We start from the raw sequence: 14,300 nt of genomic DNA on the forward strand, positions 1-14,300 counted from the left end.
ACGTAAACAATATTTTGGCTTTTTCTTCTTAGGACACTTGCTTGGAGGGGAACCCAGCTGCCATGTAAGCAGACCAACTACCCTAAAGTCACCAGGTTGTGAGGAAGCCCAAATTAGCCCACAATAAGAGACCACATGGAACTAAGTGGAGAGAGAGAGACGCTGGTCAGCCCCTAGATGCTGTAGCCCTAACACCTCCCCACCCTCACCCCCTTGCCTTCCAGCTTCAGCTACCTTCTGACTGCAACTGCATGAAAGACTTTGAGCCAGAACTGCCTGGCCCAGACTTTCCTAAATTTCTTATCCACAGAAACCACAGGAGATAATAAAATGATTGTTGTTTGAAGCCATTAAGATTGGGGGTGATTTGATACATAACAATAGATAACTGGAAAAGGATTGAAAATTACATATACTATCTGGCACACAGTAGGTGCTCAATAAGAGGCAGCTCTTTTTTGGTACTTGTAAGAAGTAAGGCTATTTTGTGCAAAATCTCCAACACCTGAACAATTTTTTTCAGTAAATTTCCTCTGACAAAAACTTGTGGATTAGTGTCCATAGATCCACTCAATGTATTTTAATCCTGATACCAATGTAATGTAGACTGATCAATAATCCTCAGTAAGAGGGTGAGCTCATTTTGGAGCATTGCTAGAGCAATACTACTAGTGTTACTTTTTGAGGAGCATTTTCTGTTTAGAAAATACATATAACTTTGCTCATAACTTTAGAATCCACATTAGTGGTTGACTACGTTTCCTCGCCCCATTTTCCTGTGGGGGTAATATGTTGAGCCAAACATGACTTATTGAAAAATGTCTTAATTGAATATTTTTCAAATTGCAAAAGTAGTATATGCCCATAGTAAAAACACTAAACAAAGATGTATAAAACAATTCTCCCTTATTCCCCTCCTCAACTCCCTCCCATTCCCACCACCCTCACAACTTAAACCAGTATCAATAGCCTGGTGTGTATTCTTTCACACCCTTCTTTTGCTCATATAAACACAAGTGAACATGAAGATATGCATATAGATGTATATGTATATATAAAGATATTAAGTTACTTAGTTGGTATTTTTTACTAAAAAGGAATCATATTATACAATTATTCTGCAACTCTGCAACTTACTTTTTTCACTTGACAGTACCTCATGATCACTTACAAGTTAGTGTATATACTACATCTGCATTTGTTTCTTACAGCTGTTGCAACAAGTCACCACCAATTTAGTAGCTTAAAACAACACAAGTCTATTCTCCTACAGTTTTGGAGGCCAGAAGTCCGAAATCAGTTTTACTGGGCTATAGTTAAGGCTTAAGTCGGCAGGGCTACTTCCTTCTCAAGGCTCTAAACTTCTACTGGCTGCCCTTATTCCTCGGCTTGTGGAGACCCCTCCATCTTCAAAGCTATCACTCCAAGCTCTGCTTCCATTATCGTATCACCTTCTCTCTTAAACAATTGAAAAAAAAATCATTTCATTTAAATTTTGGGGTTTCTGTAGTTGCTAAACTTGGGGTTCCTAAAGCTACATTTCATTTTTCAAAATCTAGTTTTTTTCTTAGACTCTTCTCACAGCCTGCTCCCCACTCCCGCCGCCCGGACCTTGCCCCGGAAAGGAGGTGGTCAGGGGAAAAAATGGTCCCAACACCTTTCCTTTTGTCTTCCTGATCTCCTTTTCGGAAGTAGCAGTCTACCAGACCCACAAACGTCCTTTTTGTCAGTGAGTCAGGAACTTTTGGACCCCAGTTCCTAGTCCCTCCTTGGCCCGCAGAAGCATCGGAAGGCGTGACCCAGGCCCAGGACACCCTAGCTGAGCACCAGGGGTTGACACTCTTCTCTAGCACCTCAGAGACAATTCTGACTATTGAAAGGCAAACCGAACACACCTGTAAGGAAGGAGACACACCACAAAGACCACGAAGACATGTTTCCGGCATCCTTTTACGGATAGGAAACATAGGATTTTACCTATGTTTTGCGAAAACAAGAAACACAGAACTAAAGCGTCTTCATTTCTATTAGATGGGAAATATCTTTTATAAGTTAGTCAGAGGGAGGGAGACTAGGTCAAGGGAGGGGTCAGCCGGACCTTCCCAGTTAGCAAAGGTCAGGCAGTAGCTAAATCACTGCTTCTTAGGTTAGTACACGCTGGCATAACCTCGATTCACCTCATTTGCTGATTTTAAATAAGGGATCATAAGAACTTGAAATGCATATTGGGTGTCACCCAACAGTGAAGCTCGACTGCCAAGGCGGAATGAAAAAGCGCCCTTTCTCCTCCTGCTCCTGGCTCCCCGAGGTGCCAGGTTGCAATCTGCAAATGTATTGTCTGGCCCTAGGGGCTTGACAGTTAATGATTTGCCGCAGAAGGAGCCCGCCGGCCGCGGTGCGAGAAGGACGCGAGCGAACCCGGGAGCGCGGACTCACTGGCCGAGCCGAGCCCCACCGGCAGCACAGGCACCGCCTCCCGTCTTCCGGGACCCGGCACGTCTAGGGGTTCCGGGCGCCGGAGACCGCGGGGCTCCCATGGAGGCCACCTCGCCGGCGGCATCCGCCGGCCCGCAGCCGCACGCGCAGGGAGCAGCGGGCGAGTCCGCCAGCCTGCTGCGCCAGATCAAGGGTAAACTCTTCACCTGGTGAGTGGAGGCCGCGCACGGCGACCGGCTGGGCGGCGGGCGCTGCGGGGAGCGCCCGGGTTCGCACGTGGCGGCGGCAAGCACTGGGGAGCTGGTTCAGGCGGCTGAACATGTGCTGCAGGGATGTAGCTGTTTACTGGCTTTATGAAGCTCTTGGTGTAGCTGTTTACTGGCTTTATGAAGCTCTTGGTGTCCCTTGACTCCCTCTTAGAAATCGTGGGGATGTATTTCAGAGGATTTGAGGGGAAATTCACTGTCTTGGCATTGTTAGGTCGATCCCCAGTGGCCTCCCAGCGGGGAGGGGACGAAGTCCCCAGGGATGCTGTGAAGGAGGGGTGCCCAGTCTCGGGCTTGGTAGGTGGGTGAGCTCCTCTTCCTGCCACCGGTGCCCACATTCCCTGCTGCGGAGCCCGGCAGAGTGGGCGGGTAATCCCTCACTAACAGTTGAGTGCACCCAAGTGAGAAGTCTGGGTTGAGTTTTGTGGTGCCGCCCCGAGGAAATCCAGAGCCTGCCTCTTTCCCGGGCTGAGCGAGGCGACGGAGCCACCTTCGGGTCTGGGGTCCAGGGAAGCCTGCTTCTCTTGTCACTGTGTTATGTGGAAAATAGAGAGAAATGTGCTCAAGGGATCGGCAGAGACTCTGGGACGGGGAAAGCATTTCTGTGGTTACTGGACGACTCGCATCCTGGAAGTACAGATAACTCAGGATCTAAATAATGAAAGCCAACGTTCACTGAGCATTCACTATGTCACGTACTGTGCTTAGCGATTTATATGGATACTATCATTTAATCCTTATCATTTTATGAGATAGCACCGTTGTTATCCCTGCTTTGCTGATGGAGAAACAAAGAAGGCTAAGCAATTCTCCCAAGGCCATGCGATGACCTGTAAGGGGTGGCTCCTGCCAGCCCCAGTCTAAACTGGGCTTAACTACTCCTGGCCGCACCTTTTTTTTTTTTTTTTTTTTTTTTAAGATTAACAAAGTGAATTTTCCGTTAAAGGTTGTGAAAACTGTCTTAAAAAGTCATACTATATTCAAAACTAGATCAATAATGGTGTATGTATTTTTTCATGTAAATAAGTTTTAAATAGCTGTGTGTGTTTAAAGGGCCAAAAATCACCTTGTATTATCCAGCTATATACAGTATGTCTGATAAATTTAGCCATAAGTTCTCAGCTGGGAGGCAGTGTAGTGTAATGTCTAAGGGTACAGATTCTGGACCCAAATCCTGTTTTTGTGCCACTTACCAGATGGGTGACCTTGGGCAAGTCACTTAACTTCTCTGTGCCCCACTTTTCTTACTTGTAGAATGGGGATAATAACAGCACCTACCTTGTTGGGTTATTGTGGAGATTAAGTGGCTGATTACGCAGGAGTGGCAGACAGCCTTGTTCATGGTACTATGCATGGGTTAGTTTACACCCACCATCAGCCCTCCATTCCTGGGTGATAGGAAGATGTGATGTTGCTTCAGGAGATGACAAGCAACCCTGATGATGAGACAGACAATATGGTGGATTAGTTGAGCAAGACATAACAAGGATAAGCAATAATTGTTTTTTCCTAATGCTCTAATATTTTCAAAATCTGGTATGTTTTACCAGGAACATCTGATAGCTTCCTAGATATAAGATTTCTTCTGTCTCTGAACACACTTTTTTTGTGCCTCCCTTATGGATTTTTACTTTCTTCCCTGTGTGATAGCTATTTATGTGTATCTTGCATTCCTGATGGACGAAGTCCTTAACAGCAGGAATCAAGTCTTTAAAATTTTTGTATTTCCCACAACCCCATAAATGAATGAATGAGGGATGACTAAGGTTCTTGAGGCTTCCTTTCCATTCTGCCATACTCCCTACACTCTTCCCTTTATTGATCTTTATTCTGAGGGTCTTGGGCTGGAGTTTTTTTTTTGGTTGGCTGAGCTCTTTTGTTCATTAAGATTTTCAGTCCTACCTCTGGCAACCGTCCAAACACGAATTCTTGTTTGCAGTTTCTCCTTGTCTAACCCAGCAATCAGAAAAATGCAGTTTACCCAATATCCAGGACTGCTTATATTCAGTATTTTAAACTCTCAGTATTAAAACTCATCCCCTAAATTTGAGTTTAGCTCCATGAATCCCTAACCGTTATGGGATGGAGAGAGGTTGGTGAGTAGATGTTATCACCGTATGGATAGGATATAAAGGAATAGTTTGTGACCACACAACTGTTTTCTACTCCTTTTACCAAAAGGAGGCAATGATACCTCTTTTGGCAACTGGGTACTAAATAACAGAGGAAAAGTTTAGGACCTTGAGCTGGTTCTGTTTTCATTATGAGAGGGATATATTCTAGGTAACACCAACTCCTGATATGCCTGCCTCAGTAGTAGACAGATAACTTTTTCTCTATGATTAAGAATATCAGGTCACTCGTTCAATAAAAATTTATTGAGGACCCACTACATGCCAGGCATTCATGATAATGAGCACTCTCTGTTTCCAAGTAGACTCTGCTTGTAATTTCAGCTTTTGTCACTTATTGCTATCAACTCAAATGACAAATACTATGATAGGAGGATATGAATTTCCAGGAATACCTGAGGATATTTATTTAATCGTATGTATACTATCTAGCAGATTACATCCTAACGTATACTCTAATTCAAATATGAAAAAATGCATGTTTCTTTTAATGACTATCAAATTTATATCTCTAGCAAAAATTGTTGATTATTATTTCACATATTTATCCTTTTCCCATCAAATAGATGATAAGCTTTTTGAGGGCATAGGTTTTGTCCCATTCTTTTTGTAGTACAGTGCAGGACATGTATTCATTCATTCAGTCTTTCATTTGACAAACCTTGAGCATCTATGATGTTCTAGGTTCTAGACTAGTCTCTGTGCTATTAAGATGAATAGGATATAGTTCCTGTTCCCAGAGAACTCATGATCAAATTATGGTAAGAAGTTATGATTTAAAAAATCATAAAAAAAAAAGAAGTTATGATAAGTACTGTAGAGGTGAGCACAAAGTACAGATGGCACAAAGGAGGCCAGAGATCAAGTCCACCAGCATGAGGGAGCTCGACAGAGAAGGTGATCGGGAATTTGAAGCATGAATAAGAGTTTTCCAGGTGGACTAGGTGAGGAAGGACAGTCCAGGCTTAGAGATGCCAAAGAGTATTTTGCTCAGGGAACTGCAAATAGCTTGGTTTGAGGGGGGCACAGTCTTGAGGAGGAATGAACAATAGTAGTTGGTCAGTCTACACGTGTACTCCTTGTTACTGTCTAGTAAAGGGCCTGGCCCTTTGGTTCTGACTTTCTGTTTGGTTTCCTCATTTCAAAGGTTAAGGTGCAGAAACTTTTGAAGGAGTCATTTAGTGGTGTTTAACTGTACAGCCTTCATCTATTCACTCAACAAACATCTATTGAGCACTCACTGTGTGCACAACACAATCCTAAGCCAGTATGTAGCCCTCCTGAAAGGTACTGTAAATTGAAGAACTTTTTGTGGCCTTTGCAAGTGGGGGATTAGAGAGTTCTAGATCCTACCAGTCTCCAAAATATCTTCTCCCTTCCCCTTTTAATTTGCAAGATTAATTAATATCTGCCTCTTCTACTAGACTTCAGCAGGTAAGCAATCCAATCTAGTTTTGGTCACTATTATATTCTCTGCCAAGTGTAGCGCTTACCTTGCAAATACATACATAATGAATATCGGATGTGACTATATGAATTCTTAATTCCAAATAGGAATTTTATAATAGATCACATCTCTTTAAAAAAATTTTTTTTTTCTATTCAGCACCATATGTTTATGACCCAGTCATGTTTTTTTCCTCTACTCCATTGTTTTTCAATCTCAGCCTTATTGACATTTTGGGTCAAATAATTCTTTGCTCTGGGGGCTGGCCTGTACGCTGTGGGATGTAGCAGTATCCCTGGCCTCTACCCTCTAGATGCTAGTATAGCACTCCCTCCACCCCCTTACCTCTGAGTTGTGATAATCAAAAATCTTTCCAGACATTGTCAGATGTTTCCTGGGGGACAAAATGACCCTGGCTGAGAATCACTGATCTAGCCTGTTGTTTCTAACTATCTGTGGTTCCACGGTCCTTCAGTGATGGACACTCAGATAGTTTCCAACTCCCAGCCACAAACAACACTGATGAGCATTCTCATACATGTCCCCTTGTGTACTGGGAAAGAGTCAGTGGCCAGGCCTGGCCAAGTCCCTCCAGGTGACTTTAAGTAGAAGGGAGGAGATGAATCCCAGAATGGAGAATCCTTGGGCATTACAGAACCACTGTTGATTGCTTTTGTTTGGCACCCCTCCATCAGGCTGTTCTGTGACCATGGCTTTATCACCAGCTGCTCTGGAAGAAGGAGGAGGCAGTCTCTCTAGGTTGTAGCCCATTAGCCCTAGGAGCTTGGAGGGAGGTGGGTGGAGGAATGGCTCCTGGTTAGAAAGCCTGAACCTTTTTAACTTCTCAACACTGCAGGAAGTTGTTAAAGGGATAAGCAGTAATGCAATGTAGGGGAGAGGTAAGGGTTGACATTAAAAGCCTTCCACTTGGCCTCTGGCTGTTCTGTGCCCCGGGTATAGTCCTCTCCCTCCCCCAGACCAGTTCTAGGAATAACCTTCGGGTTATTCCTGCTTATCTCTTGTCCTTTCTTCAGGTTGATTTGGAGGAATATGAGATGGCTGCCAGTGCTTATTTCCCATCTTGACAGCACTTCCAGAATATTTCTGGAGTCCACCTTCCCCTCCAATCCTTATCATCACTACTTCAGTTTAGGCCTTTATCATTACTTGGACTTTTGTCGTAGCTTCCATCCATGCCTCCACCTACCCTAAATCATCTTATTTCACAGGAACTAGAGTAATGTCAAATAAAGTTAAAGGGTACCAATAGCTGCCATCAAATGAGAATTTACCCCCTATCAAGGCATCCTACTAACATTTCATCAGTCCTTATAAAAAGTTTTTTTAGTCCCTTTGATAGCATAGAAGTAACTTGCCTGAGGGCACATGGTTAGTGAGAGGCAGAGTTGAAATAGTTTCATTTGATTCCAAACCAGACTATTTTACAGTACTATCTCAGAAATCTCACTGCACCATGTTCAGGCTGAAACCTTTAGGCTTCCTCCCATCACCTGCACCAGTGGTTTGCAGATTGAGGGAGCTCTTGGGGTTCCCTGGAGGCTCCTCTCGGTCCATTATGGGGGCAAGTTAGGAAACAGAAGCTGGTGGCTCCTGGGCTGGCCTCTGGCCCCCACCAGTCTGTTGCTTTGCCTGGTTTATAGTTGGGCTTCTGTGCAAGATGTTTGAAGAAAGGGTTCTGCAGCTAAAACAAGACTGAGAGCCACTGGTTACTGGATGGAGCTCAAGCTGTGGCTATTGCTACTGCTTCTGGCTGTTGTTCCCCTCTTCGCCTTCCTCCCCCCTTCCCTCCTCCCTCCTTCATTTTCTTCTTTACCTGAACACAATTATTATATTTTTAGTGGTTTTTATTATGGTAAAATATATATAACATAAAATTTACCATTTTAACCATTTTAAGTGACATTAAGTACATTCACAATGTTTTTGCAACCACCACCACTCTCCATTTCCAGAACTTGTTTATTATTCCAAACAGAAACTCTGAACCTGTGTAAACACTAACTACATCCCCCTCTCCCCTCAGTCCCTGGTAACCACCATTCTACTTTCTGTCTCTACAAATTTGACTATTCTAGATCCCTTATATAAGTGGAATCATGCAATATTTGTCCTTTTGTGAGAACTCAAGGTTCTTGACGTGAATTGTAAGGCCCCCTATCACTGGCCCACTTCCCTCTCCAAGCTTATCTCCCAGAACATCCATCTCTCATGTGGCGGCCCAGTAATAACGGCATGCCTCTGAGCCCGTTGCTGTTACACGTCATAGTCTGCATCTTTACATCTGTACCTCCTTCCTTGAATGCTTTCCTATCTGACCTCATGGCTGCTTAAAGACTCTTTGTAGACAGCATCAAGTCAGGCAGTCTTCTTCTGGCTCCTTGCTGTCTCTCTGTCGGATGCCCTTCCTCTATGCCCTTCAGTTACCTGTTTCCTAACTCGTTACATTTACCATATTGTGACAAAAAAGGTAATTTTTCACTAGCCATAGCTGTGGAAGAAGCGAATTGGCTCTCAATGTAACTGCTTGTGTATATAAGTTTTGGTAAGTTTGTTAAAAAGTTATAAAACTTCCTTATATTATTATTTACTGAGGAACATCAGAGAAAATGAATCATTTCACGCAGGTGAATTTTACAGAAAACTTATGACCCACTCTTTTAAAGTATTAAAATTTACTTTTAAACCCAATTAAAATGACACTGTTTATGTAATGGATTACTCACTTCTGTTAATTTATTCATAATTTTGGGCAGCAGTTCTTCAACATTTAATTGGTTTGTATCAAACAACTTTCTAGGGTAGGCCAACCCATTGAATTACTTAGTGGGTCCATTTGCAACTAATCCTGGAGATTTTACCAAGGGAAAAAACCCATTATTTTGAAGTCTTCATGGTATATTTAAAACAGATATATGAGACTACTTGCCTTTTAATAAACAAAGTGCATTCAACATATCACCTTTTCTTCATGATTCAGGATCATCATTATGATGATTATGATGATTAAAATTATTATGCTGAGTGGCCATAATATGATCAGAGGTTAATTTTTTGTCTTATTTTTTCTGACTTCTTTCTGACAGTTGTCACACATGATTTTTTTCTGTATTACTGAGCATATCTCTGAAAGTCTGCATTCTTTCTAAATTATGACTTCTAACCTGTTAACGCTGTAGAAACCAGGTAACCCAGTTTCTTAGAACTGCTCATAGTGAAAGTATAAATAGGCCCTGCATAAATATTTAAATGGTTTTTATTTTAATAAATTATAAAAACTTTAAGTCCACAAATTTTGGGACTTTTTTTTGGATGGTTACAGGAGTCTATGTTAATTAATGTCATCAGATAAGTAATATGTCACAAAAACTTGGTTATTTATGCTAATGATGCAGAGAAAGATTCCATGAAAAACCACCTTTGAGTACCGAACTTCTTTCTAGTCATTTCTTGGAAACCAGAGTATTTAAGGAACGTTTTGACTCAGTTTTTTCAGTCCAACAAATCCAACTGAGAGCTTGAGGCTAGTATTATTGAGAGCTTGAAGCTTAGAGCTTCCCAGAGGAGTACTGCGCAAAAGAGTTTAGAATATTTCTTAAGCTTTTCACTGTGGTATCAAGCCAGAGATAAAAAAAATAATAAAAGCCAATCTTTGTTGAGTAAAGTTTACCTAGTATACCTAGAGCAACTTCACTATTCCAGCACCTCATGTGGATTAACTCATGTAATCCTTACAATAATACTCTGCAGTAAGTATTATACTATCATTGCCAGCCTACTGGACACATTTGGAAGCTGAGGCACTGAGAGGTTAAATCGTATTCCCTAACAGGATTAGTCACACAGTAGTAAGGAAAGCAGCCAGGTTTCATCTCCTCCACCAAGTCAGTCTGGCCACAGAGCCTGTGCTACTAACCAGTGTGGTGACCCTGCCTCCTATGAGCTGGGCAATAAACAGAAAAAAAAGGCCTTGGACAATTTACCCCCTAGGGTTTTTGCTCTGGGTTATTTGTATCGCCTTGGGGTGCCAGAGAGTATATAAAGTCACAGGATAAATATAATGCTCTTTCTGGGGCATCATTTAATTTATTTTTTAGATTCCAGTTGCACAGAAGTGGATTAATCATAATCCCTGGCTCATGACACCCTTTCATTGTTGGCTCATGAATAAGTTAATTTTTTTTGTGCAATAAGTTCCTGTATACCTACAACCAGCCCTAAAACTGGAATTGTGATGGTAATTTTCATCGACCTATTGGTCATCTCCTCTTTCATATCCCTTCTTCCCCAACCAAAGATAATCACCATCCTGAATCCTCCTTTCACCATTTCCTTGCTCTCATTTTGATATAGTTTGGTACCTCTATGTATTTCTAAAAAATTATTTGTTATTATCTTTTTTTTTTTTTTTTTACTTTTTAAAAATGGTATGCTATATATAATCTGTTGGGATTTATTTACCCACCTATATCGCATTGCTAAGTTTCATCCGTATTGTTGCCTGATGCTGCAAAACACTCCCTTTTGCTTCATATAATATTCTTTCCTGTGAGTATACCACACTTTATTTACTCATTCTGTTGATGGGCATTTGGGCTTTTTTCTATGTTTTTTGCAATAGTGAATAGGACTTCTAGGAACATTCTTCTATATGGCTCCTACTGATCACTTGTAAGAGCTTCTTTTATACACACACATGCACATATACATACATCTAGGAGGGGAATTGCTGGATTATAGGGTATGTGATTGTTCAACTTTATAAAATAATGCCAAACTTTTTCCAAAGTGGTTGTATCAATTTACACTCCCACTAGCTGAGTATGAGAGGTCCTGTGAAACAAATAACCTTTCTAACACTTGATATTATCAGACTTTAAAATTTTTGACAGTCAGATGAATGTAAAATAGTATCTCTTAATTTGCATATCCCTGATCACTAATGAAGCTGGGTCTCTGTGTATGTTTATTGGCCTTATTTGTTTCCACTTTTGAGAAATACTCATATTACCTGTGAAATACCCATATTTTGCCATTACTTTTATATTAAATGGTGTCTCTATACATAATGCAATTTATATAGATTTTAAAGATACCACCAGAGAGTTGAAAACATTGGGGCTTGTATCAGGTTCCCCACGAATGCTCATTTACTTCTCCTTGCCTGATAGTGGTGGTTCAGTTGAAAAGGCTGAGAGTAGTTGAGAGTTGGGAGGTGTAAATTAGGAGCAAATGAAGCAGATTAAGGAGGGGAATGAGTTTTTCTGGTATGAGGCCTGTGGAGTGTTGAAAGACTCGAATGACTCACAGGAAATCTTCCTTACACCTCCGTTTGCCTCCCAGGCCCAGTCCTCAGGAACTTTCTAATTCAGGCTTAGACTCCTGTTTTCTTTTGGTGCCTGGCTGGTGTTTAAATAGTGTATTAGTTTGATTGTTAGCAGAGAAATCCAGCTCACCACTGTTGTAGGTAAAATAGAGGATTTATGACTTCACAGAATTCAAGGAGAGTAAAAGTGCCAAACCACAGAGAGCAGAGAAGCAGCTGGAGGCGGGAACCCAAACCACAGTGGGATTCTCTGCCTGTCTCTTTATTTGTGCTTCGCTTTCGCTGTTGATTTCATTCTTCTAACTGCGGACCAGATGATTATCTTCATTTGAGGATTACGTTTTACAGTTTAAACCACACAAAACAGAAAAAAATACAAACAAAACCCTCAAGTTTTGACATCTGTATTTTTGTTTGATAATCCACAAGGTATGTACATTTAGATTTTCCAATGGTTAAAAAAAAAACTTCTTCAAACTTCCTATTCAGCCTCAGCCTCAATGGGCAGGCAGTATTAGGAATTTAAAATTTTATGGGTCGTGGCTTCTTGGCTGCCCATTGAGAACAGCGTTAGTCTGTTTTCTTCCGTGCCTTTGCCAGACTGGGCTGGGTAGAGAGAGGGCTGTACCTCTGTCACAGGGTCATAAACTCTAGTCATCTAGACTCTTGAAACAGCAGCACACTGATTATCCAATACTAGTCCCATCCTTCTGAATCTACCCTTCCCCCCATCCCTGCGCCCAACTTGTCAGCCCTCCTGGAGCTCCTGTTCCTAGCCTTTGGATGATGTTCACATCGGTACCCCTCTTAGAATTCTCACACAGGAGTCTGGGGAGAGGGAGAATCCTGGAGGTAGAGGCCATATCCTCTACATGTTGCCCACAGTTTAGTGCTGCCCCCTCCCCCCTTGTAGGCTGTAGGACTCAAGTTTCTCTGACCTGTGTCCAAAGAGAATAGGTGAGTTGAATATGTGTTTCAGACTTTCTCATTTCAGCCAATCAAAAATTGGAGGACAGAGGGAGGATATCATAAATAGATTTTATGTCATCTTATTTTCATTAGAACACCCCTTATTAAAATAATTAATTGTAGAACATATAATCAAACTAGTGTGTTAATGCCCATTGTTAGAGATGCAGGGTAATTTGTATCAGTTGGTCTCCCTGTATGGTATTATAATCCTCAATATTGTATATTTTATTTTTGTTCTTATCAGGGAGGCAGTGTGTAGGATGAGAAAATACAAACTGAACAGCTAAAACTCAGTTTCTCACCTATTCAATTGTACTTGTAATCCCTTTCTTTCAAAAGTTTTTGTGAGATTTAAATGAAACAACATATATCAGCACTTAGTATGGCACCTGACACAGTTATTTTTATTAAGCCACCTCACTTTTGTTAGGATAACAATAAAGGTTTTTTGAGTTCATAATAAATGCAAGTAGTATCCCCACTGTCCTCGGTTTCAGTTACACGTGGTCAACTGAGGTCTGAAAATATTAAATGGAAATTCCAGAAATAGACAATTCATAAGTTCTAAATTGCATGCTGCTCTGAGTAGCATGATGAAATCCTGTGCCGTCTGCTCCATCCCACCTGGGACTTGAATCATCCCTTTGTCCTGCATGTCCTGCCCATTAGTCACTTGTAGCATCTTGGTTATCAGATTGACTGTTCTTGTGTTCAAGTCACCATTACTTTACTTAAAAATGACCCGCAAATGAAAGAGTAGTGATGTTGGCAATTTGGATATACCACAGAGAAGCCATAAAGTGTTTTCTTTAATTGAAAAGGTGAAAGTTCTCTACTTAATAAGGAAAAAAAATTGTCAACTGAGGTTGCTAAGATATATGGTAAGAACAAATCTTCTAGATGTGAAGTTGTGAAGAAGGAAAAAGAAATGTGTGCTAGTGTTGCTGCAGCACCTCAAACTGCAAAAGTTACAACCGCAGTGTGTAATAAATGCTCAGTTAAGATGGAAAAGGCATTAAATTTGTACCATAAGATATTCTGAGAGAGATCACATTCACATAACTTTTATAACAGTATATTGTTGTGATTGCTCTATTCTATTAGTTACTGTTGTTAACCTCATTTATAAATTAAACTTTATCATAGGTATGTAGGTATAGGAAAAAACATAGCATATATAGGGTTTAGTACTATCCACGTTTTCGGGCTTCCACTGGGGTTCTTGGAATGTATCCCTCATGGATAAAGGGGAGGGAGCTACTGTACTTCCAATATAACAATGATTATGAGCCACACTGCTTGGGCTGCTCTCCAGGTTCTACCACTTACTAGCTGTGTGATATTGGGCGAGTTACTTAATGTCTTGTGCCTCAGTTTCTTTATCTATAAAGAGCAATAAAAGTAGTACCTACCTGGGACTTCCCTGGTGGTCCAGTGGTTAAGACTCCGCGTTTCCACTGCAGGGGGCACGGGTTGGATCCCTGGTTAGCCAACTAAGATCCCACATGCTGCATGGTGCAGGCAGAAAAAAAAAAAAAATAGTACCTACCTTTAGGATTGTTGGGAGGATTAAATGCATTAGGATTATGAAATTGTGAAATTGTTAGAACAGTGCTTGGTACATAGTGTGCACTCAACAAGTGTCAGATATTGTTATTACTACTGTAAACAATAACAGTGGTAACAGTAATAATAGTAATGGT

The 14,300-nt window shown here is 41.3% G+C and overlaps 1 protein-coding gene across 1 annotated transcript in view; it reads left to right on the top strand.

The window, feature by feature from the left end:
* The first annotated feature begins 2,431 nt into the window (after window positions 1-2,431).
* The window catches only part of SLC35F2 (solute carrier family 35 member F2), a 46,470-nt gene continuing 34,601 nt past the window's right edge, over window positions 2,432-14,300 (top strand). Inside the window, exon 1 of the mRNA XM_036862256.1 lies at window positions 2,432-2,645. Coding sequence (XP_036718151.1) covers window positions 2,536-2,645 — 110 coding nt within the window. The 5' untranslated portion in view covers window positions 2,432-2,535. The remainder of the gene's footprint in view (window positions 2,646-14,300) is intronic.

Source organism: Balaenoptera musculus, chromosome 8, assembly GCF_009873245.2.
Source record: "Balaenoptera musculus isolate JJ_BM4_2016_0621 chromosome 8, mBalMus1.pri.v3, whole genome shotgun sequence".
Classification (NCBI taxonomy): domain Eukaryota; kingdom Metazoa; phylum Chordata; class Mammalia; order Artiodactyla; family Balaenopteridae; genus Balaenoptera; species Balaenoptera musculus.